This window comes from Bubalus bubalis, chromosome 19, assembly GCF_019923935.1.
Source record: "Bubalus bubalis isolate 160015118507 breed Murrah chromosome 19, NDDB_SH_1, whole genome shotgun sequence".
NCBI classification, from domain to species: domain Eukaryota; kingdom Metazoa; phylum Chordata; class Mammalia; order Artiodactyla; family Bovidae; genus Bubalus; species Bubalus bubalis.
In genome coordinates this window covers 1939711-1964348 of record NC_059175.1, presented here as the reverse complement: position 1 = coordinate 1964348, position 24638 = coordinate 1939711, and the positions used below count along the sequence as shown (strand labels likewise).

At 40.7% G+C, this 24638-nt stretch overlaps 2 protein-coding genes across 12 annotated transcripts in view; one reads left to right on the top strand and one right to left on the bottom strand.

Annotated features, from left to right (window-relative positions):
* Positions 1 to 8670, top strand: part of LCP2 (lymphocyte cytosolic protein 2) — a 48463-nt gene extending 39793 nt beyond the window's left edge. For 2 of the 8 annotated variants that reach the window (XM_006075527.4, XM_025270825.3), the window contains exons 18-21: positions 2721 to 2812; positions 3412 to 3489; positions 5744 to 5899; positions 7917 to 8670. In XM_006075527.4, coding sequence (XP_006075589.1) covers positions 2721 to 2812; positions 3412 to 3489; positions 5744 to 5899; positions 7917 to 8039 — 449 coding nt within the window. In that variant the 3' untranslated portion in view covers positions 8040 to 8670. Of the gene's footprint in view, positions 1 to 2720; positions 2813 to 3411; positions 3490 to 3656; positions 4541 to 5743; positions 5900 to 7916 lie in introns of those variants that run through there. The other 6 variants (XM_044932634.2, XM_025270828.3, XM_025270823.3 and 3 more) reach the window with 4 other exon arrangements.
* A 1980-nt stretch (positions 8671 to 10650) lies between these two features.
* On the bottom strand, positions 10651 to 24194 carry C19H5orf58 (chromosome 19 C5orf58 homolog). 4 transcript variants are annotated; one of them, XM_025270830.3, is made up of 4 exons: positions 24109 to 24194; positions 23003 to 23076; positions 21645 to 21738; positions 10651 to 10919 (listed from the first exon to the last, which is right to left on the bottom strand). In XM_025270830.3, exons 3-4 carry the CDS (start codon positions 21736 to 21738, stop codon positions 10774 to 10776), a joined length of 240 nt encoding a protein of 79 aa, XP_025126615.2. In that variant the 5' UTR covers positions 23003 to 23076; positions 24109 to 24194; the 3' UTR covers positions 10651 to 10773. The 4 variants fall into 4 exon arrangements, with proteins under 4 accessions (XP_025126615.2, XP_045019596.1, XP_044788570.2 ...); XM_045163661.1 differs by lacking the exon at positions 24109 to 24194 and adding an exon at positions 23917 to 24079; XM_044932635.2 differs by lacking the exon at positions 24109 to 24194 and adding an exon at positions 23966 to 24041.
* Positions 24195 to 24638: the final 444 nt, after the last annotated feature.

Below are 24638 nucleotides of genomic sequence, written 5' to 3'. Positions count from 1 at the left end.
AAACGTTTGTTGAATGACTGTCAAATGACTATGAAGTCACCCAACTCTAGTAAACAATTTTTTTCCTCATGCTAGGAAACACATCTTCTGATTTCTTTTTCGAGAAAAAATAGAAATATGGCTTTTAATGTGAAATTACCTAATTTTTAAAGGTTGACTTAAGATTTAAAAATTCTGTGAGAAAAAAATAAAACACTTTTTTTTTTTTTGTAGTCATGTACACATGGAGGAACACTAGTATGTGTTATAAACAGAAAACTAATAAGTTTAAATTTTAACTTAAGAGTAGACTCTTTCTTTCAGGAGCATGTCTATTGCATTTAGTTGGGCACATCATGCCATATGTGTATGAGATTCTGCTGCTGACACCAATGAAACCTTTCATTGTTTTCAATGTTTCCTAAGCATTTTAGGATATAGTGTCCTTATTCACTACATGGCTTCCACAGTGCCCCCGCCCACCCCTCAGTGGCCACAACTCATCATTTTGTAAACCTACTTTGTGTCCCTTGCCTGGTCCGTCCAGGCATCTGAGCTTCAGACACTTCACTTATACTCAGTTCAGTCAGTCAGTCAGTTCAGTTGCTCAGTCGTGTCCGACTCTTTGCGACCCCATGAACCACAGCACGCCAGGCCTCCCTGTCCATCACCAACTCCAGGAGTTCACTCAGACTCACGTCCATCGAGTCGGTGATGCCATCCAGCCATCTCATCCTCTGTCATCCCCTTCTCCTCCTGCCCCCAATCCCTCCCAGCATCAGAGTCTTTTCCAATGACTCAACTCTTTGCATGAGGTGGCCAAAGTACTAGAGTTTCACTTATAGTAGTATCTCCCAAAGTAAATTCCATAGACTCCTGCTTCTATGAGTTGGTGACAGAGATTATTAATATAAACAGTTGGCTTTTATTATTTTTTTGAATATAATTATCCCTTTAATACAGGAGAGGGGATTGGTTCCAGGACCCCCACTGATAACAAAATCCCAGGATGTTCAAGTTCTTTGTATAAAATGATGTAGCACAGTTGGCCCTTCACGTCCACAGCTCCACATCCACAGACTTGGCTAAGCCATTGGTTGAACCAGTCTGTAGTTGGCTGAATTCACCGATGTGGAAGCCATGAATGCAGAGGGCTTATTCTACTACCTTAATCAAAATTGATCCCTTTTTTCCTAAGAGTGCCAGGACACCTGGCCCTCAGTCTAACCCACTGGTTGCCCCAAGGTCAGGAAGACAAAGGATGTGCTTTATATTGGCCACAAACCTGTCCCAGGTCTCTTGAGGATCTAGATATTAAGGGTTGAGGGTGACGGCAATGAAAAGTAATATATTGTCTGTCATGAATAGTGACTTTGTGGTGCTGACCTGCAGATGCAGATAGAGAATAATTCCTCAATTCTAAGACAGCCATGCACTATAGACCTTCATTACATGACTTTCTCATATAGCTAGATTTCATTCCCTCAACCAACGTTATACAAGTGTCTGCATGTTGCACTGCAAAGGGGAGCATGGGGAAGGTCTGTTCAGGTGCTGGGAGCCTTAAGAAGGAAGATCAGCAGCTCAGGCCAGCCCCGTCTGCATCGCGAATAATCCCGGCTAGGAAGACCTGGACTCTTCAAGTAACTCTCCCCTCTCAGGGGCCCTGGGGCAGGCGATTTACCCTCTGTGGTGTATTAGATGTATTAGATGAAGTGACAGACCTGGTGCAGAACCACCTGGAGTGCTTGTTAAATGCAGATTCTTGAGCCTGGGTGATTCAGGGTCCCCCTGGAATTCTCTTTTATGCACAGTCATATTTGGGAATCACAAGTTCAAGTTCTGGCCCTGCCACTAAGACACATGATTTGTTTAGACTCTCTGAACCTTTGTTTCATGATATTCAAAAAGAAGACAATACCCACCTTGTGGGGTTGCTGTGAGGATGGAAGGTCATGTACACAGGTGCCTTACTCAGGGCCTGGCCAGAGCAGTGCTGAAAAAATATCTGTTGAATGAACAAACGAATGATGCATGAATTGTTAAGAGAACATTCAACTCACGGAATTTACCATCCTGTAATAGCTGTTCTGGCGTATAGAGACAGGCTTAGCAATTGCAAATCAACACAATCAAACCTTTCCTGAGATTAGGAAACACATTCTCTTGAAAAATTTCATGGAACTGTCAACAAGAAAAAAAAAAGCATTAGAGAAGGGGAGGCACAAGTGCTGGGTAATTTACAGACTCCGACACAGGCTTCCTGATGGATCAGATACCGTTAGGGCCTCCTTCTATGTGAGTCTAACAGTTCTGCTTCTGTAAGAAATTTGATCAAGAACAGCAGGTAGTAAGCGCTGGCTCTGAGAGCTAAGAATATTCTCAAGGTAATTTCACCTCATCTCAGGTAAGTCACATTTCTTTTTGTGAAAATGAGAACATAATTATCTTCACCTCCACACTGTTACCACTTGGTGGTATATACATAAGGTGCTCAGTTAAGCAACCAATCAAATGTGCGGTGTAGTGTCTCAGAATTTCACTGGCATGGCTGCGGAACAGGGCTCGAGCAGCCCTTGTGGCTTTGAACAAGTGAAAGTTATTTTGGAAGCTGTGGTTTCTTGAAATGTTAATTGCTGGGAACAACTGCAAGGGCATTGTGGGGGGTGGGCAGTGATGGGCTATGACTAGTGAAAAATTGCTTAAAGTAAATTAAGGTTCAAAATGCTATACTTTCAAAGGTCCTGGCAACAGACCACTTCCCAGAATGGAAGGCAGGAACTTCTCGCCAGTTCCAAGCAAACCTAGACCACAATCCCCTGGGGAAGAAGAGGTAATAAGGCATATGTTCATATTTTATTTCTACACCAGCAAATGGATCATCAGAATCTTCCACTGAATACTCCCCTATACTTTTATTTTCTTTTAGTCTTAATTTTTTTAGTGAAAAATATTGAGAGGAGAATTCAGTTGAAAAATAGGTTCTTTTTCCTTGATGTTCCTCTTCCAATGGCAAATGTGTGTTTCACATTAAACAGAAAAATAATTCTATTTTTCATCTGTTTCTTAGTTTATGACATAGCATAAGTCATTTAACTGCTCATTAACCCAGTGTTTTTCATTAAATATATTATTATTCTAAACTGAAGAAATTATTACATCTGAATCTTTCCTGATTAGAGACTCAATTATCTATGAATGCTTATTCACCTCTACCTTGGGAATGAGCATATGATAAAAAGCAGTTCACATAAAATATCTTCTATTTAGCTTCACCTGAATGATTCTATATTCAAACTAATAACACAAGTGTTTCAAACTTTATGGAACTGAGGTGGTGATTTATGGAAATGATTACTTGGAGGCTCTTTTTTTTTCACTTACTTATGTAACTACAAAATTTATTCCATTTTAAAAAATTTGCATTTTCAGAATTCATTAAATGAAGACTGGTACGTTTCTTATATTACCCGAACAGAGGCAGAAGCAGCTCTTAGAAAGATAAACCAGGTACTGTGCTACAAGTTTATTTTTTGAAGTATAAATAGGAGAAAAGAAATGGGACTGACTTTTCCCGAGTACCAGTGATGGGCTTTAGATACTGGCTTCAAGCTTGCTTTTCATAGCTGCTAACAACTAACAACAGATTTTTGTTTTTACAACCTCTCTTCCTACAGTTTGGATAGATCATCCAATGAAACAAAGCCCAGGGGATGCAGTGGTACAGAACCTGCCGCCAGTGCAGGAGGTACAAGAGACTCGGGTTCTACCCCTGGGTCAGAAAGATCCCCTGGAGGAGGAAATGGCAGCCCACTCCAGCATTCTTGCCTGGAAGTTCCCATAGACAGAGGAGCCTGGTGGGCTACAGGTCATGGGGTCTCAAAGAGTCAGACAGACTGAACATACATTGTGGGCTAGGAATTCTGCTGGGTGCCGTTCATGCTGTTATACCAAAGGGTACCAATTAGTGCCAGCTTCTCACCTACTAATGTCCATAGCAATGACTCCTAGGACCCTGAGAAAAATTTTAAATTAAGGTAGTCATTTGATTGAAGGAATCTTAGGAGATTTTATTAATGAAAATGGTCCATCTTTTCACAGGAATCACACAGCATCAAAAGGAAACTCTTTCCCCCAAATTTCCAACATCTTACTAGTTGTATCTTCCTCTTGACACCCAATTGCCATCCACAGCAATGTGGAAGAACCCATATTGAGACAGACAGCAGCAACTTGTTGTCCTTTTCCCTAGAAATTTCTAATTGTCATTTAATATTAAAGGTCTTAAACCTGATCTCCTGTCTTCCGGTATTGAACACTAATCTTAAGCCTATATATCAAAGATACTTCACCTTTCGCATTCTTCACATCTTGAGACTACAACAAAAGTCCTGGAGCCTCAAGCTTGGTGGCACTTTTATTTTTTTTTTAATCATAGGAAGCGATTAGTGTTCATCTCCCCATCTTTAAAAAAACATTATTTATTTTTGGCAGTGCGGGGGCTTTGTTGCTGCTCAGGCTGTCTCTAGTTGCGGTGAGCGGGGGCTTCTCTTCCTTGCGATGTGCAGGCTTCTCACTGCAGTGTCTTCTCTTGCCGCGGATCACAGGCTCCAGGCACAGAGGCTCAGCAGTTGTCGCTCCCCAGCTCTAGAGCACAGGCTCAATGATTGTGGCACATGGGCTTAGTTGCTCCGAGGCATGTGGGGTCTTCCCGGACCAGGGACTGAACCCATGTGCCCTGCATTGGCAGGCAGATTCTTAACCACTGGACCACCAGCAGATTGCACATTTAAGTCACTTGGGGAGCATTAAAAAAAAATTCTGATTTTACCTGGAGAGATTCTGACTTAATTAGTCAGATTAATTAATTAAATTAATTAATTTAATTAGGGATGCCATGTGGGCTCTGGAAATCTTCAAAACTTGAAATTCCAAAGTGAAGCCAGAGCTATGAATCCACAGGTATATTTGTCTAAGAGAGACGTTTTGACTAGAATTTACTCATTCAACCTAGAATGAAAAAAGAACAAAGGAAAGGCATTATTGCAAATTGATCATCCTGATTTCAATACACAGAAGAAGGAGTAATTTAAAGTTCTTCCTAAAAAAAAAAAAAAAAAAAAATAAAGTTCTTCCTAATTCATTCTATTTTAATATTAGATCTTTATAGTATTATTATAATATTACATAGCTAATTTATGAAATGAAATTTTAAAGTATAGGCCAGATCACCACACTATTTTGGTAAATATCAGGAAAAAAGGATGATCCACATTGGGTTTTTTTCAGGTGTTTGATGATGAAATGCAGTATCTGGGCACCATGAGGTTTTAAAATGGGTACATGTCTTAGGTATTTGGGTGTATTCTGACTTTGACCATGGAAAGAAAGTGCATAGAATTAACTCTCAGGAGCAGGAAGAGATATCTTTGGTTAACCACTAAAGTCCTTATTTTGCTGGCCCTGTATCCACTCAACCATCTATTATTTGTTTTATTATTGTAAAAGAGATTCCTTTTTCATTGAGAGACTTCAAAGAGATCTCTTTGAAATTGGGAATTTCTCTAATATAATCTCTGCTGCCTGCTTCTTGACAACCAAGAAATCCATGACACACGGGACTACTGCTGTTTGGGGAGCTAACTGTTCACTAAACTGTCAACCGGTAGGTTTCAAGATCTCTAGAGGATCGTCTGCTGCTCTTAGAGGCAACAGAAGTATTGACTTTTGCTACTTCCATAATAACACGAATTTATCCTTTTAGGACGGCACTTTCCTGGTTAGAGACAGCTCTAAAAAAACAATATCCAATCCATACGTTCTCATGGTGTTGTACAAAGATAAAGTTTACAACATCCAAATCCGTTATCAGGAGGAAAGCCAAGTTTACTTGTTGGGAACTGGACTCCGAGGGAAAGAGGTAAGGGTTTCAAGTTGTCAAACTTCCCCCAGTTTTCTGCGTGTGCCTCTCTGCACACTTACCTGCACAGAACCTGGCTGTGGCCTTCTTTGGGGGTCCACACTGCCTGACAACTTTAGAGTTAAGTTGCATTAGTGAAACCCTGCATTTGCTGGAAGGAAATAAAATGTTAGCAGTATCTACCTCTGCCACAGTGTCTTTTTTACATCTTTTATTCCAACTAGTCTAAAATCACATGTGTAACTTAAAAAAATGTTTAAATTAAAAAATATCATTAGATGGTGCCAAAGGCAAGTCCTTTCTATGACACAGAAGTGAGTTAAAGTCACCTCTGTGACATGATTTTGATGTAAGGATACAGTGTATTTATAAGGCCGTGTCTTAAATGAACATCTGGAAAAATGACTTGGGTCATTTCTCCCTAAAAATGGAGGTTAGGCCAGTGAAGCTGTGCAAATTGCCGAAAACATTTCCCTCTGTTTCCCCAAGGTGTATATTAGTCCCTTTTGGGGTAGTAATGAGAACCGTGTAAAGAAAACCTTTCAGGGCTGCTTTTTGCAAAGGAAACTATGGCTAAACCTAATGCTTTTTTAAGTTCAAAGTTCCAGGAGGAGGATCAGCTGTATCAAACATTTCCAGAAGGAAACACAACTTACCCATAACTTCTACTTCACTCCAAATATTTTTAAGTTATGACTATGTAAACCAGTAGAAAAAACCCATGATTTTGGTCATATGTTTGAATCACTGGTTCGGGGTGGGTAGAGCTGCATCGGAGAAGGCAATGGCACCCCACTCCAGTACTCTTGCCTGGAAAATCCCAGGGACGGGGGAGCCTGGTGCGCTACAGTCCATGGGGTCACTAAGAGTCGGACACGACTAAGCGACTTCACTGTCACTTTCCACTTTCATGCATTGGAGAAGGAAATGGCAACCCACTCCAGTATTCTTGCCTGGAGAATCCCAGGGACGGGGGAGCCTGATGGGCTGCCGTCTATGGGGTCGCACAGAGTCGGACACGACTGAAGCGACTTAGCAGCAGCAGCAGCAGCAGCAGCAGAGCTACATCGGTCCCATAGAAGCAGAGATGTCTGCCCTCCAGGATCTCTACTGGGCTTGTGTGGAAGCACACAAATACAAACCTCTCATTGCCTTGCCCTGGAGGGAGGCACCTAGAAGAGTAGTCTTGGAGGAAGTGCACAACTCTGTCTGGGGTACCTAGGTAACGTCTGACTCATTTCTAAATGGACGGATGGGGGTTTCTCAGTTTGGCCCTCAAGGAAAGGGTGATACAGGTAATGCATAGAGGGACTCGCTACAGCGCTCTTGTGCGTGTGGAGGTAGCAGTGGAAACACAGCAGATATCAGGAGGGAACTGTTATGCCATACCGCAGATACCATCTTCAGACAGCAGAGATGCCGTCTGACCTCCAGATCCCTTATATCTCCTAACATTATTAGCGATTTAAAGGAGGGACACAAAATCCAAAACCAAGTCACAAATAGAACAGTCCTGAAATCCAATGATTGGTGTCCTTATAAAAAGAGGGAGATAAACGATGAGGCCCCATATTCAATAGCCTATGATAAACCATAATGGAAAACAATATGAAAAAGGTATACATGTATCTTAATCACTTTGTTATATATCAGAAACTAACACAACATTATAAATCAACTATACTTGAATAAAAAATAAAAAAGAACAATCCTAAGGTAAAGCTATCATAATCAGACTCTCCCTCTCTCTCTGTATATAATATATATAACCCCCTACATGAAGTTAAGTAACATATACATAAATACATACTTGCCTTTCATCCATAGTATGTTGAATGCTGGTGAAGAATTTTTTTCAAAGTTCCATAGCAGAAATCATTAAAAGCTTTGCCAAATTTTATATAGACTGATAATCCTTACAGTACAAGAGGTAGGATATTATGCAGATTAAAAAAAAACTGCGAAATTCATGCTACACATTCCAATGCTGATTTTCTTCCTATTTTGAATCTTTCAGGACTTTCTGTCTGTGTCAGATATTATCGACTACTTCAGAAAGATGCCGCTTCTGCTTATTGATGGGAAAAACCGAGGTTCCAGATACCAGTGCACGTTAACGTACTCTGCAGGTTATCCCTAGCAAGTTAGCCAAGCAAGCGAACCTTCCTCCTGCCTCTGTCCCAGCATGGGAAGATCAGTCAACCTTGGTGAACGGTCAGACCCTTAGGGCTGAATTGAACCCCTTCAACACGAACATAAGGGTTTTGTCCTTTCACTTATGAAAATGTTTGGAATGAAGACTGTCAAATATCCTATAATTTATTTATTTTTCTTCAATGTTTGTAAAGTGCATGAGTAATAATGTTCACACTTGAAGTCTAACAGTGCACTGTAATGATTCATTTGAAAAACATGTGTATTTTTGAATACCCATGTCCAGGTATCGTAGTTTGCACACCTATAGAAACAATTTGGGGCAACAATTTAGAAACACTGAAATGGTAACAAATTTTGGTAACACATGAAACTGATTTTTTAACTAGCCAATCCTTTGTCAGTCAAAGGCAATCATCAATTTTATATGTATAATTTGAAATTACTAAAATTCAGTTTCTTGGCAGCAATAATTTAAGAAGCTTCAAAAGATTTCATCCTTTCTTATTTCATGTTTTTGCTGGAGGGTGGGGATTTTTTGTATACTTTTTTATGAAAAAGATAAATGCATGCTGGAATAACTTCCTGGAATTAAAATTCATTTGCCTTCTGCTTCACTTTTTGGTTCCTAAAACAACTTATTGACTTTATTTAGTTATTTAACTATTATTTTCCTGTTTTAAAGCAAATTTAAGCTACAAATACCAAAAGAAAACATTTTAAATTTAGAATGAGGCTTTGGCATCAAATACACCAGATTTAATTTCATCACATCTGACATCCTCATCCTATTTCTTCCACCTCTACCCAACTCCAAAAGTATCAAGTGATGTGATTTTTACCAACATCTTCCTGGGAAGATGAAAGAGCAATTTATGTGTACATGGAAAAGTTTAATCAGACTTTCCAATTAGATACCTTTCTTCTATTTTTATCCCCCCCTGCCATCTGTCATAAAGCCATTATCTTCACCCTTCCCCAAAAGCCTTTATAAATTCTTCAAAGCAATTCAATTCTTTCCTTCAACTCACATATCTCATTTAATAAAAAAACAATAAGCAATTTCACAAGACGAAAACTTCACATTGACTTAAATTTCCCCTTTTGAGGCCTTGGTTATTATTCCACAACTTGTATTAATAATAAAATTTTTTGTCTTCTTGGTTTTATCCATGAGTTTTATAAGCCACAAATAATATCTTGTATTTGCATTTTCATGAACTTGTAGAAAGACCACTGTAAGAGATATTGGAAGTCATCTAGTTAAAAGTAATGATTTGCCAAGATAACGAATCTGTGGAGACTTTTAATCAATGATGATAGACAAGATGCTTCACAAAACTTCATCCTTACAAACTAGAAGTTCTCAAATCAGGACCCAGAACTCAGGAATTCTAAAACCGAAAAACCTGCATCATTTACAATGTGTTTATTCAATAGGATATTCAGTGAGCATTTATTTCATGTTTTTTCTGTGCACTGAGCTGGGTGCTGGGCATTGAGCACAGAAAACTCTACAGGTTCTGGTACAGAGTGAGCTGACCTTGTGCCTTGCTTCATGGTATTCTATACTTAATGTTCAAAAATTTCTAAAATCAAAAACACAGTAGATTTCAAAGCAACTATCATGTAGTGAATAATGTTTACAAGGTAAACAAATGCTTATTAAGTTGCTGTTGGTGGAAAGGGGTAGAAAACCTATTCCACTGCAATAACTGAAATGAGTTGTGAGTATCGGATGTTTTTATGACAGCTATTCTTCCTCCCTGCTTCAGGCCATGGCAACTCTATTCTTTTGGTGGGGCCTTTCTTTCTCCAGAGGGTTTCCCAGGTGGCTCAGTGGTTAAGAATCTACCAATGAAGGAGATGCAGGTCCGATCCCTGGGTTGGTAAGATCCCCTGGAGGAGAAAATGGCAACTCACTTCAGTATTCTTGCCTGGGAAATCCCATGGACAGAGAAGCCTGGTGAGCTACAGTCCATGGAGGTCGCAAAGAGTCGGACACAACTGAGTGACCGAGAAGGCATGCATTGCTCCTTTTCCACTGTCCTGGCCTATATCCCAGCCTCACCAAACACAGCTGTTCAGAACCCATCTTAATTGAAGCTGGCCCGGTCAAGATCCTTCTCTGGATTGTTAAACACAGAGGCTAAGACAAAGGATCCCTCTTTTCTCTGGGGTCTCCAAAAGATAATGCTGTACACCCACCTCTATTCTCTTCTACCTGTTACATGAAGTGATGAGTTTTTAACAGGAAAGGATATAGACCAGTGCACAGAAACAGAACCAGGGCAGAGATATCTGATGAATTAGTGAAGGCCCTGAAATCTATCCCAACCATGGACTTTCAAGTCACATGACCTAATAAATGATTTGTTTGAGTTGTTTTTGACACTTGCTACCAGGAGACACCTGATTAATATAAACCTATACTATACATTTATAATTTAGTAACTCTCTTTCAATCTAAGCCAAATTCAAGCATAGAGGATAGGATGAGCAGCGCTCCATGGCCAACTTCCTATGTAATACTCTTGCTACTGGTGAAATAAATTAGCCATTTCTTGGAACATTAAAACAAGAGCATGAAATGATTATTTACAATTCAACACATTTTTATTTTTTTAATTGAATATATTAGTAAACTCAATTCTCCTAGAAATGAGTTAATTCAACAATAAAAAGTCACAAATTTACAACATATAAATAAAAAAATCAGATTAAAAACTATCAGAAGCAAGGGATACATCTGGCATTTTAGACTCTTCAAAGTGGGGGCTGTTTCTTTCTGTTTCCTTTAAGTCATCTGTCTTCACAGGATGACTAAAATGTAGGGTCAGGTCACAAAGCAGTAACTGGGAGAGTTCTGTGTAAAAGAAAAAAAATTAATAATATGAGACACTATATTGTAGCACATATGTCACAGGCAACTATTATTACTTTTAAGTTGCTATTTCCTAATTATTAATTTAATTTTTAAGTGATTATTGCTTAAACCACAATTTAGATGTGCCAAATTTTGATTTAGAATCAAATTTATACACTGCAAAACAAACATGATATAGAAGCTTACTAGAAGGGTTCTTTAGCTAAAATTGTCAGCTGTTTTACTACATTGCAATTTGATTTATGAAAATTTATGTATTTTTTAAAATTACTAGTTTTATCTGCTACACATGCATACAGTATAAGGAATCAAATAAAGCATGTGACAAAAAAGAGCAGTTCCTATCTCCCAGAGGCAACCACTTTTGATGTTTTTGGAGCTCATTTTGTTTTTGTGGGTTTTGTGTGTGTGTGTTGCATTTTTGTTTATTTTGGGAGGGGTGGTATTTAAGCTCCATATCTCTAAATGATATTTATATTTTTTCTCAATTTTAGGTATTTGCTTCTGACCACAGAAGATTAAAATATAGCTCTTTCATTTATCCCTATTCCCCTAATATATTTGAGTATAATTTTTCTTAGCTCAGTATTTAATGTTTAATTTTTTTGATTATATATTCTTTACAGGTGAGTCTTGTAGGACATTTCCCTTCCTGCAAGCTTACACCCAACCACAGTTAATAATTGTTTCCTTTTTTCATTGCTTAATTACCATGGATGTATTCCAAATTTCCACAGTTGGGTAAACCTCCTCCCTGTATAGTCGAGAGCTTTTACTGTTCTACTGTTGAGAGTCTCTCCTCTCCTAGAGCCTTCTCATCAGCTCTAGTTTGGACTGACAGCTCTCTAGAAAGCTGTACAGTTCTCACCTTGGGAATTCCCTTCACCACTATCCAATGGACTCCCTTCACCCCTCCCTTGTGTGGATTATCTTTCTTCCAGAAGCTCATGTCTCTCTCTCTGTTTTTTTTTTTGGTCTATTCCTTTGGTGGACTACAACCAAAGTAACTTTCTAAGGTAGGGAAATGTACATGTCTGAAAGTTTCTCTCTCTACACCAATGCTTAATAGATTGACTGGCTATAGCAATCTAGGCCGGACATCACTTTTCTTCAGATTTCCAAAGGCAGTGCTGCGCTTTCTCTTAGCTTCCAGCGTTTCTATGGGCAAATTTCATACAATTCTAATTCTTAGTCATTATTTCCCTTTAAAAGATTTAAGAATCATTTTGTTCTTCCAGTGTTCTGAAATTCTGTAGTATTGCATTTTAGTATAAGACTATTTTTATCTACTGTGCTGGGCTCTTTCACTGTAAAAAAAATATCCTTCAGCTCTGGAAAATTTTCTCAGATTATTTCTTTAATGAATTCCTCCTCATTCATTGTCTGTGTTCTTTCTTTCTAACACTCTACTTATAGAATGTTCGACTTCCTTGTCCATCTGTTTTTTTTGCTCTACATTCAAGGGAATTTTCTTCACTTAATCTTTCAACCCCTCTCTAGAGTTTATTTCTATTGTCACACTTTTAACTTTGTTCTCCAAATATTTTTATAGTATCCTACTCCTTTTTCATACATGTAGCACCTTCTTTTACTTCCCTGTGGATATTAATGATAGTTTCTTAGAGTTTTTAATTTTCATTTGTAATCTTTTTCTCCTCACTGATTGAATCTACTTATTGGTTCCGTCTCTGCTTTTCATATTAGATGTTTTCCTCAAACATCTTTTTTTTCCATAGTTGTCTGCTCATATTTAAGACTATCGTACCAAAAAGACAAGTAGAATTTCTTTCCCATGGCAATTATTGTGTGGTGATCTGGCTAGGTGTTTTGTTGAGGAAACTCAGTTCTGAGTATCTTTAGGTCTTTTCTCTTAGGCTTATCAGATTCCTGAAAGAAAAATCTGCCTGAGTGCATAAATCTAGCCGCCAATGTTTTGTAGCCAAGTGGGGAAAGAAAGCTATGGGTTTTGTAAGTCAATATTAAACTTTGTCTTAAGACCCTTGTTTTTAGTACTACTATTTCCTTCAACCTGTGAGACTTTAAGTCCCAGGTCTACCAGTTTTGTAACTCTGGGAAAGTTAGTTAATCCCTTTATATCTATTTCTGTATCTGTAAATGCCAATGGTAATATTTCCAACCTCATAAGGTTGTTATAGCAATTCAGTCCATTTATGTAGAGCTCTTGGAAGAGTATCTGAATTATGGTAAATTATGGTAAAGTGTTAGCTATTGACATTAATACTTCTGGGAGAAAGTGTGGGTAACGGAGTGTTTGTTTAATCTTCCGTATTTACCAGAAGTCTACCTTCCTAGTCGGGCTCTATTAGTCCTTTGTATTTTCACTGCCTGCCTATCCCACAACTTTTCAGGAAAACATTGATCATATTTATTCTATTTTACTTCATGAAAGAATAATTGCCAAACTAGAACAGTCAAGCTCCTCTAATTGTTTTAAATGAGTGCAAGCATCCAGAATCAATTATTCATTTAATAAATGTTGGCCAAAAGCCTATTATACAAAGGCACTAGGTTAAGTGCTAGGAATAACCTTAAGAGATGGGATAAGTAAGCAAACATACAATTACAATACAGTATGATAGGTGATATGAAAAAGTAGAAGAAATGACATACTGGCTTAAAAAAAGTTTTCCAATGTAAGTAACTGTGACTAAGAAGTAGCAGTTGACCTGGTTGACTATGCCAAAGCCTCTGACTGTGTGGATCACAATAAACTGTGGAAAATTCTGAAAGAGATGGAAATACCAGACCACCTGACCTGCCTCCTGAGAAATCTATATGCAGGTCAGGAAGCAACAGTTAGAACTGGACATGGAACAACAGACTAGTTCCAAATAGGAAAAGGAGTATGTCAAGGCTGTATATTGTCACCCTGCTTATTTAACTTATATGCAGAGTACATCATGAGAAACGCTGGGCTGGATGAAGCACAAGCTGGAATCAAGATTGCTGGGAGAAATATCAATAACCTCAGATATGCAGATGACACCACCCTTATGGCAGAAAGTGAAGAGGAACTTAAAAGCCTCTTGATGAAACTGAAAGTGGAGAGTGAAAAAGTTGGCTTAAAGCTCAACATTCAGAAAACAAAGATCATGGCATCTGGTCCCATCACTTCATGGGAAATAGATGGGGAAACAGTGGAAACAGTATCAGACTTTATTTTGGGGGGGGGGGGCTCCAAAATCAGTGTAGATGGTGATTGCAGCCATGAAATTAAAAGACACTTACTCCTTGGAAGGAAAGTTATGACCAACCTAGATAGCATATTGAAAAGCAGAGACATTACTTTGCCAACAAAGGTCCGTCTAGTCAAGGCTATGGTTTTTCTAGTAGTCACGTATGGATGTGAGTTGGACTGTGAAGAAAGCTGAGCACTGAAGAATTGATGCTTTTGAACTGTGGTGTTGGAGAAGACTCTTGAGAGTCCCTTGGACTGCAAGGAGATCCAACCAGTCCATTCTGAAGATCAGCCCTGGGATTTCTTTGGAAGGAATGATGCTAAAGCTGAAACTCCAGTACTTTGGCCACCTCATGCAAAGAGTTGACTCACTGGAAAAGACTCTGATGCTGGGAGGGATTGGGGGCAGGAGGAGAAGGGGACGACAGAGGAAGAGATGGCTGGATGGCATCACTGACTCGATGGACGTGAGTCTGAGTGAACTCCGGGAGTTGGTGATGGACAGGCCTCCATGTCCAGACAATTAATGGGGTCCCAAAGAGTTGGACACGACTGAGCGACTGAACTGAACTGAACCTGGTGAGGTGGAGGTGGGGAGGCAACCTGTGGAGGTGGAGTGGGCACTTCAGGAAAAGATACATGTAATAATTAAGGCACAGCCACAAAAAAAGAGCAAACGTGTAGATATGCAGATAGTTCAATGGGGCTGGAATCTGGAATGTGTAGGGAATGAAGAATGAGGTAGCAGAAAGGAGAGGTAGGCAGGGTCTGATCTCAAGGTCTTATAGTCCATTTAGGAGGTCTGGACTTAGTCCTGAGGACAATGATGAGCCAATGAGCATTTTCAGCAGATTTATATTTCAGAAAGGTAATCCTTGCTATTGAGATTGCTTTTGAGAGATGATGAATTAAGCAAAGGTAACCCTATTCCTTTACATCAGACTCCTCACAGCCTCTGTTAATATGTACTGTGAATTTGTGACAGAATTATCTAGCATAAAGCCCTTCCCCAAATTATTTTATCATCAGTTCACTGATTCCATTTATAACATCTATTAACATCACCTGAGACAGCAGTGTTCCCAGATCAGTCCGTGAAATGCTTGGGAAATGCTTCAGTCAGTTCAGTTGCTCAGTAGTGTCTGACTCTTTGCGGCCCCATGGACTGCAGCATGCCAGGCTTCCCTGTCCATCATCAATTCCTGGAGTCTACTCAAACACATGTCCATTGAGTCAGGGATGCCATTCAACCATCTCATCCTCTGTCATCTCCTTCTCCTTCTGCTTTCAATCTTTTCCAGCATCAGGATATTTTCAAATGAGTCAGTTCTTTACACCAGGTGGCAAAAGTACTGGAGTTTCAGCTTCAGCATCAGTCCTTCCAATGAATATTCAGGACTGATTTCCTTTAGGATGGACTAGTTGGATCTCCTTGTTGTCCAAGGGACTCTCAAGAGTCTTCTCCAACACCACAAATCAAAAGCATCAATTCTTCAGCGCTCAGCTTTCTTTACAGTCTAACTCTCACATCCATACATGACTACTAGAAAAATCATAGCTTTGAGTAGATGGACCTTTGTTGGCAAACTAATGTCTCTGCTTTTTAATATGCTGTCTAGGTTGGTGCGGGGAGCCAGGGGCTCCGCCCGTGGCAAAGGTCATGAGGAAGGAGGCTCGACATACGCAAAGGCGGGATCGAGCCTCAGGAGTCCCCCTGGAAATTCTCGAGCATCTACCCCTAAAACCAGAGTCTGCCTACTTTACTACTTTGTGCTCTCACCTACACCTCTGACTTTATGGGGGGCTGTCCCCCACCACCTCTTTCGGAGAAGGAGTTAACTTAGAGCTCCAGTTAATAATAATTCCTGGGTGTGACAGGAGTGTTTTAACCTACAAACTCCTCTCAAGTTTCTCTAGCCTGCCTGACAGGCTTGTCCGGCCACATGTGATTGCTCACAGCCTCCCAACCGTGAGAGGCACGAGATGCTTTAAACCTTCTAAAAACAGGTTCTTTAGAGAAGTTAGAAAACTATTAGTATAGTATAGTAGGCTGATTAGAAATTGTATTGGTGAAGGGTTTTTCATTTGTTGAGCCGATGTTTACTGCTAAGTCTCCACATCCCCTGCCCTTATACACATTAATAAATATATAGAAGAAATAAGTATTAACCTTTGATATTAATCACGTTAGACCTCAGGCTAAGCAAATTCTTTCCTTAATTAAAACCCACTGCACCCTCACCCTATAGGAATGTAACTTTATCTGGTACCTTTGGAAGGTGGCGTCTGTTTTAAGAATAATCACCCCTGGAGAAATAAGTGTCCTGGTTGACTGACCGCTGTCACAAGGAGAGGGTCATAAATTGTCAGTAGGCCCCCTGGCCAGAAGATGATGTAACACCCCTAAGACCTCTGTATACATTTGTATGAAGCACCTGACTTTAATAAAAGTCAGGACTGCTGACCCCGCGTGACTTTTGTATAACATCTCAGTGTATAAAAACAGACCCTGGAAAAATAAAAAATGGGATCAGTTCCTCGAAAGACTGGTCTCCCCATGTCGTTCCTTTTCTCACCTTCTGGCTGAACCCCCATCTGGAACGTGGAGGCTTGTCAAGCCTACTAATTATGCCTGGGCTTCCAAGATCTGACCGGGGAGCCCTTAGTGTCTCCTCTCCTTCAGGAGGACGGAAGGACGCCTGCGGCCTACGTAGGTGATGTAAATTCCTTGCCTTGGAATTTTACTAGCATTCCACGTAAACCAAGTTATTCAGCCTCTTTTCTCCACTGAATTTTCCTACTGAACTATCCTCATTCTATTACTCTTTATATCTCTAATTAATATCTAATTAAAGCTATCGTATCCTGATCGCTGAAGCCATCTCTCCTTTGAATTTCCCTGGATCCACAGGGGCTGGACCCCGGCAAGACCAGGACTGGACCCCGGCAGGTTGGTCATAACTTTTGTTCCAAGGAGCAAGTGTCTTTTAATTTCATGGCTGTAGTCACCATCTGCAGTGATTTTGGAGCCCCCCAAAATAAAATCTGTCACTGTTTCCATTGTTTCCCCATCTATTTGCCATGAAGTGATGGGGCCAGATGCCATGATCTTAGTTTTCTGAATGTTGACTTTTAAGCCAACTTTTTCACTCTCCTCTTTTTTTTTTTATTTAGAGAATACTTTATTAGTTTCTGTAATCAAACCCATGTAGATAAGACCTTACATATTTAATACAGTGTGTTACCCCTGTACAAATGGAAAAAATTATGTTTAACGTTTCTAGACCAATATGGCTGTTAATTTCTGTACAATGCCAACCCAACACGGTACAACTGGGATACTTTTTCCAAAGTTGACAGCACAGCTAAAGTTTCCAAAAATTCAAATTATATATATATATATATATATATATATATATATATATATTTATTTATATAAAAAGACCAATAGCAGTATGTTATGCATCAATAGCAGCAACAGCTTTTCCAAGTTCTGCAGTCATCTGAACAAAATTATAGAGACATCCAGCACACTCCATTAAAAAAAAAAAGTAAAAAAACAAAACCTCAGAAAACAGCAAAGTTCTGTTACTGTTGTGGTACCTGGCACCATTTTTTTTTTAATTACGTTTCTCAATCATCATCTGGAAAGAAAACATTCTAGAATAACGTCATTAAAAACAGATCTGATAATGCACGGTCACTACTACATATCATAAAGCAGGTACAAGATATTTTACATTCACAGAGGTATGATACAGTACTGTCCTACATCTATAATACTAGAGGATATAATTAAAAAGGCATTATTTGAGACTTGATTCTACTTTTCCAGCACAGGGCCCAAAGGATGGTTATGACACAGCTCTGGTACAGAAATGCACCTTCTTAGATAGGATTTCCTTTCTTTATTGGCATAGTTCTAGGTACTCACTGCTCTTCATGAACATCAGCTAAAAACCATTAAAAAAAATAAACAAAAACCAACCATTGGATTCATACAAAGATGACTGAGGAGAGGCAAGCAGGACTCAACCTAAGTAGTATTTGACCAAGTCTGTCATGTCTGAATGGTTAAGAGCTTCATGGAAGAAAGGAGATGCCAAGTAGCACTTCAAAGCTTTGGGCCACAACCAAAACACAGCATCATTTCAAACAGAAGCAGCAGCCAAACACTGCCCACTTGGATATGTTCAAGGATGTTGACATCAGTATTTCATCATCTCCTCACTCATCCAGGAAGAAGGGAAGTTCAGTTACTGTACTTTGATTGTGTTCAACTCAATCACCATGTTACAAAAATAGCAAGCTGCCATAATAAAAAATAAGGCTCCTCTATCCGCACCAGTTATCTTCTGTTCTTTACCACCAAGCCCATAAATGCTATAACCATATTCCAAGAACATGAGGGAGCACAGAAACCACATCTGATGTCTTAGCTGGGATCATCACTTTGTTCAGGCTGAGCTACTCCTCTGTGGTGTTATTTCCCTCTATTTCTGGTGTTTCATCTAACCATAAGTGCCGGGGACCAGCCCCGGCTGATCCAGGGTATTCGAAGGAGAGACGGCTAGGCGAGGGTCAGGGAATAACTGCTTAATTACACTTTAATTAAGGATACAAAGAGTAATAGAATAAGGATAGCTCAGTGAGGAAATTCAGTGGAGAAAAGCGGCTGAAATAAGGATAGCTCAGTAGGAAAATTCAGTGGAGAAAAGAAGCTGAGTGGCTTGGTTTACGCGGAAAATCAATATAACCCGTGACACCAGGTTAGCTCTGACCACGGAGGCCGCAGGCGCCCTCTCGAATAGCGGAAGGTGCCCCACCTTAGACACCTTCTCGAGTGGGTCTTAGAAGCCCAGGCAAATAAATGGTCGCAGAGGACATCCGCGCTCCAGATGGACGCTCAGCTGGAATTTGGGAGAGATAGTGACATGGGGAGACCAAGTTTCAGTGAACAAGGCCCGCACTTTATTTTCCAAAGTAGTTTTTATACCTTAAGTTATGCATAGAGGATAATGGGGGAAGGGGTAGAGTCATGCAGCAAGCCAGGCTTTTTTCCTGTAAACTTATCATATGCAAAAGTTCAGGTGATAGACATCATCTTCTGGCCCGGAGGCCTGTTAACATTTTAAGAAACTTATCTTTCTCTAAAGGTGATTATTCCAAAGTCAGGCGCCAGCCTTCCAAAAAGCATTGGACAAAGCGGCATTTTACATTTCTATACACCCATTATATCAATCAATACACTGCCAAGGACACAGTAGGTAAGGAGTATGGAGACTTAGCAGCAAACATTGGCCCAACAAGTGAAAAACCCTTCACCAATACATTTTCTAATCAATCTTTTAACTACTCAAAGGAATCTGTGTTTAGGCAGTTTAGAACATCTCCTGCCTCTCACAGTTGGGAGGCTCTGAACAATCACATGTGGCCGGAAAAACCTATTCAGGCAGGCTAGAGGATTTCCAAAGGAGTTTGTAGGTTAAACACTGTCACACCCAGGAATTATTAACTGGAGCTGTAAGCTAACTCTCTTTTCAGAGAGAGGTAGTGGGGGACAGCCCCCCGTAAAGTCAGAGGTGTAGGTGAAAGCACAAAGCAGAAAGTAGGCAGACTCTGGTTTTGGGGGTAGATGCTCGAGAATTTCCAGGGGGACTCCTGAGGCTCGATCCCGCCTTTGCGTATGCCGAGCCTCCTTCCTCATGACCTTTGTCATGGGCGGAGTGCCTCACGCTGGCTCCCGGCAGTGATAGAATTCCAGTTGAGCTATTACAGATCCTCACTCAATATGCAATATGCCGGCTCCCAGCACATAAGGATTTTAGTTCTACATTATATGCACTCAAGGAATGTGTGCATGTATTCATGTACAAATTCTGACTGAAGATGCATGGCCGTCAACAGAGTGCATGTTATACAGTAGGTGCAAGCTGGCAAAGCCTCATTTTACTGGTGCAGCAGCTGTGTGTCAGTGTAAATTGCTCCTATGTCCCTTGCGCACCTCCGAGCTCTGGACAGGATAATGTCATTTCACTTTCGTCAAAAGCGTCTTTAGTTTTCTTCGCTTTCTGCCATAAATGTGGGAAATGCTTAGGAGAATATATGGAAAAACATAACAGGCACTCCCTACTTGGTGCCTAACTAACAGCCACTTCTCTCTTCTTCCTGGGGCACAACTTGATTGCACTTGAGGTGATCCTCTCCCCAGTTTCAGCAGTACATCCTGACTGGTCTAAACTGGTTGTGGCAGTCCTAGTCTCCTTGGTGGTAACTGCTGGAGGATATACATGTGGTGCAAATCTGGCCAATGAAAGGAAAGGGAAAATGTGCTGGAGGGATCCTGAGAAAGGATTATTTAAGAGACACAGGCAGAGAGAGTGTCTGTATATGATCATGTTTGCCGGTAATGACCATGAGAAGTGATAAACAGAGTGAACGTAACAGAGCAGAAAATATAAAAACCTAATATCTGATGAAACCTTTAAAACCCTGAATTAACTTTAGGGTTGCCCAATCTTGAATCTTATTATTATTTCTTTATTGTATAATAAATGTTAAATTGGTATTTTGTTACTTGTAGAAAGGTCTCTTAACTGACACAGAGGCTGTCTTCATATATCAAGAGTTGTCATAAGAACAATAACTACATATTCAGTGATTTTCATGGTTAGAAAAATGACCAATGGGTGAAAGGAATAGGGAGAAGACTTCAGCTAGTCCATGATGAAAAACTGTCTATAGAATAGACGGGTAACAGAGAAAGTTTTCCAACACAGAGAGAGTTTTTCCCAACACAGGAAATGTTTGGTCAACAATAGATGAAATATTCAATCACAGAAATTCTACATACCTGGAATAAAATTACAGACTATGTCTGTAAGGTGAGTGACTAAATATCATGATCTATAAGGTCTAATCCTACTAGAATCATCAATTCACACAATCAAGCAAACTTACAAGTTTTGACTTAGAAGGAACTTTAGAGACTTAGTAATGATTAATGGATAAAGATACTGAATTTTGCAGATTGTGACATCACTGTGTAATAGTTTGTTGAAGGGAAGGATGGGGAGTAAATTTAGAGGGGTTAGTTAGACATCATAACGTTTCTATAAGGAGGAGAATGGGATCCCTGAGGATGAGATGGTTGGCTGGCAGCACCGACTCCATGGACATGAGTTTGAGCAAGCTCCCGGAGTTGGTGATGGACAGGGAAGGCTGGCATGCTGCAGTCCATGGAGTCACAAAGAGTCGCACACGACTGAGTGACTGAACTGAAGCTTTTATGAAGTGTCGGGGATGAAAATTCAAGTCTGCTATCTTTCAGGTCAATGCTCAAACATAATGCATCTTCAGAGTTCATACTACATTGTAAACATTGCTTAAAAAAAAGAGAAATCATAATGAATAGGCAAAACTCAGTTACACCCAGCAGAAGCACAAATTGACTACTCTTTATAACAATGACTTGCAAACATTTTAATTCAGTGATTCCTACTTACCATTCATTTTCTTTAGCTCCAAAGAAATTGTGTTAATGTTTTTAATTATGGCTTCCACATTTAGTTTATGGTCAGTAACATTATTCTTAATCATCTGGTTCAAAAAGAGAAACAATGCACAAATCAGAAGTATGTATGTATACTTTAAAAATACTCAAATTTTCAGCACTTCTGGAAGAAGAAAATCTGTTATTACTAAAATTTTAGTGAAATTATAGTTTCTTTAAATAGTTAGAATTCTCACACAGGAAGTCATCAACTTGTTACTATTTTTCCAACTGAAAACACCTCTAACCAGAATTCTTAGGATGAGGCTGCTTCTTTAATCAAACCATATCCATACAATGGAGCCCTTACAATGGAAATGCAGATGTCCCCATTTCAGAAATCCTCAGCACTTATAAAACTACCTTGTGCCTGGGTGCTCAGTTGTTTCAGTCCTTTCTGATCTTTGCCCTTCTATGTACTGTATCCTCGGAGAAGGCGATGGCACCCTACTCCAGTACTCTTGCCTGGAAAATCCCAAGGACGGAGGAGCCTGGTGGGCTGCAGTCCATGGGGTCGCAAAGAGTCCGACACGACTGAGCGACTTCACTTTCACTTTTCACTTTCATGCATTGGAGAAGGAATGGCAACCCACTCCAGTGTTCTTGCCTGGAGAATCCCAGGGACGGGGGAGCCTGGTGGGCTGCTGTCTATGGGGTCGCACAGAGTCGGACAGGACTGAAGCAACTTAGCAGCAGCAACAGCAGTACTGTATCCTACCAGGCTCCTCTGTCCATCAGATTCTCCAGGTAAGGATACTGGAGTGGGTTGCCATGCCCTTCAGAGATCCAACCTGGGTCTCCTGCATTGCAGGAGGATTCTTTACTGCTGAAACACTGGGGAAGCCTATAAACTTCCTTACAATTTAGCAATCTCATAATATCTTCTCTAATTTTATTTATGTAAGCATCATTTTCTAACTTATGCTTGAATGACAGGGTCCATATATGATTTATTTAAGTACATATTAAAGCATAAAATAAGACACAATTATAATTCCTTGACTAAGAAGATGGCAACATGGATACTTCTACTTCAGCTTAGGGAGTTAGGGCAATGAACATTTTAATTCAGCTGAGATACATTAATCAACAGATTACTCCTTTATAGTACAAAACATATGTTTAGTCAGTTGTGTCAGATATAAACATATGGAGATGTTTCTAGGTCATTCACTAGAAACTAACCTTAGTCATTCAAATATCTCAAAATAGCTTGAATAAACCACAATTAGTGCACACAACTTCAGAAATACAGAATATGGGAAGTTATGCCTTATGCTGCTTGTCAAAAAAAAATGAGAACAAACTAACCTTGGAATCAATTCTTTGACCCTGCCTTTTCCTGAGTCAAGGAAATTTATCCTATTTCACTCACTTCAGAGCCACTGTAAAAGAAATAAATTGTTTGCTCTCCAGACAATGAATAAAATACACTTTGCATCCACCTACAAGCCCCTAGGTGCTCAAAATCGAATGGCAGCTATCTTACTTGGGTATAGCAAAGACAGATATACAGGTCTGAGGAGAAAGTAAAGATGATAAAAAGCAAAAGGAGGTGGGGTGGGGATGGCGCAGTTCAAGAACCTTAAAGAAATGAACACAAAAATAGAAGTAAAAGCCCTGAGGTAAGTAGAAACTAAATGGAAGGAGAAATGCCCAAGAAAGCTGACCCTCCCCACTCTGGGTTCCAGTCATCCAGGACCCTCAGGTGTCCACAGGTAGGTGGGGTCAACGGGCAGCGTGGCAAGGGGGCCCCTTCGGACTAGATGGAGGCCAGAGCTGGTCAACCCTTCCCCAGGAAGCTCCGCCAGGCCACCCTCTGAGACTGGAGAGGCCGGCCCAGCGGCGCTTCTCCGGGCGGTGGGAAGTGGAGGCCAGGATCGGGGCCCAGGAGCCCTGGAGCCCTCCACACCACAGACTGAAGGCATGACTGCAAGGCAGGCACTACCCCGGGGCCAAAGGCCCGGAGGCCAGGCCATCCCCGAAAGGGGGGATCGTTACCCTCCTCCCGTTCTAAAAGCCACGCCCTGCTTCTGGTCTGACGCCCGGGGGAGCCTCAGGTCTGGGGCCGCAGTCTAGGGTCTGAAGATGGCGCCTGTGGCAGCCTCGAAGAGTCCACAGCCCTCAAGCTCCCAAACCAGATCGGAAAAAGCGAAACAGACTCAACGTGACCACCAGACGCGCCCGGACCTCCCAGCCAACCATCCCTTCCTGACTCAACACACGCCTGTGCCTGTGAGGAGAGCGGCTCTTGGGGGCCGCAGGCTGAGAGACCTTGCGAACTGCACTGGGTCCAGGCTGAAGATGCAACTTGAGGCAGCCTGGAGAGGTCAACAGTCTTCACCTACACCACACAGACCACAGGTGGATTAAGATTATTTAAAACCCAGTAACCCAGGCCAGCCCACAACCCCTACCTGTGGGGACGCACCAATTTCTCCCTGTTAAGTGGGGAGAGCGAGAGTTGGGCCGAGGAAGTGAGACTGGGCTTCATGATTGGTCACTGTCCTTTTCCTGGTGCATCCTGGGAGTTGTAGTCCCAGGCTAGGCCCCTGCAGAGAAAGCTCTGGCTGCGGGGCAGGAAGTGACTAGCGCTACTACTGCGCGGGCAGAGGCGGACAGTGAGAAGGCATTTTGCCGACTGTGTGCCAGGCGCTGGGCTAGGTGCTTTACAGCTCTTGTTTGCCTTTAATTTTCACAGAATAGGAGTGTGGTTAAGGTCAGACTCTGGACTGAAACTTCTTGGGTTTAAATTCTACTCCAGCGCTGATATAGCTATAGATGTCCTCAGCTATCATATGAAGATGATAATAACTACTGTCCGTCTTCTTTTGAGAGTTAAGTGAGATAATGCATTACATTGGGCTTGGCAGATGATGTGCTCCATAAATGTTAGCTATTATCACTCTTATAAATCTGTACAGATGAGCTGAGAGGTATACACCAA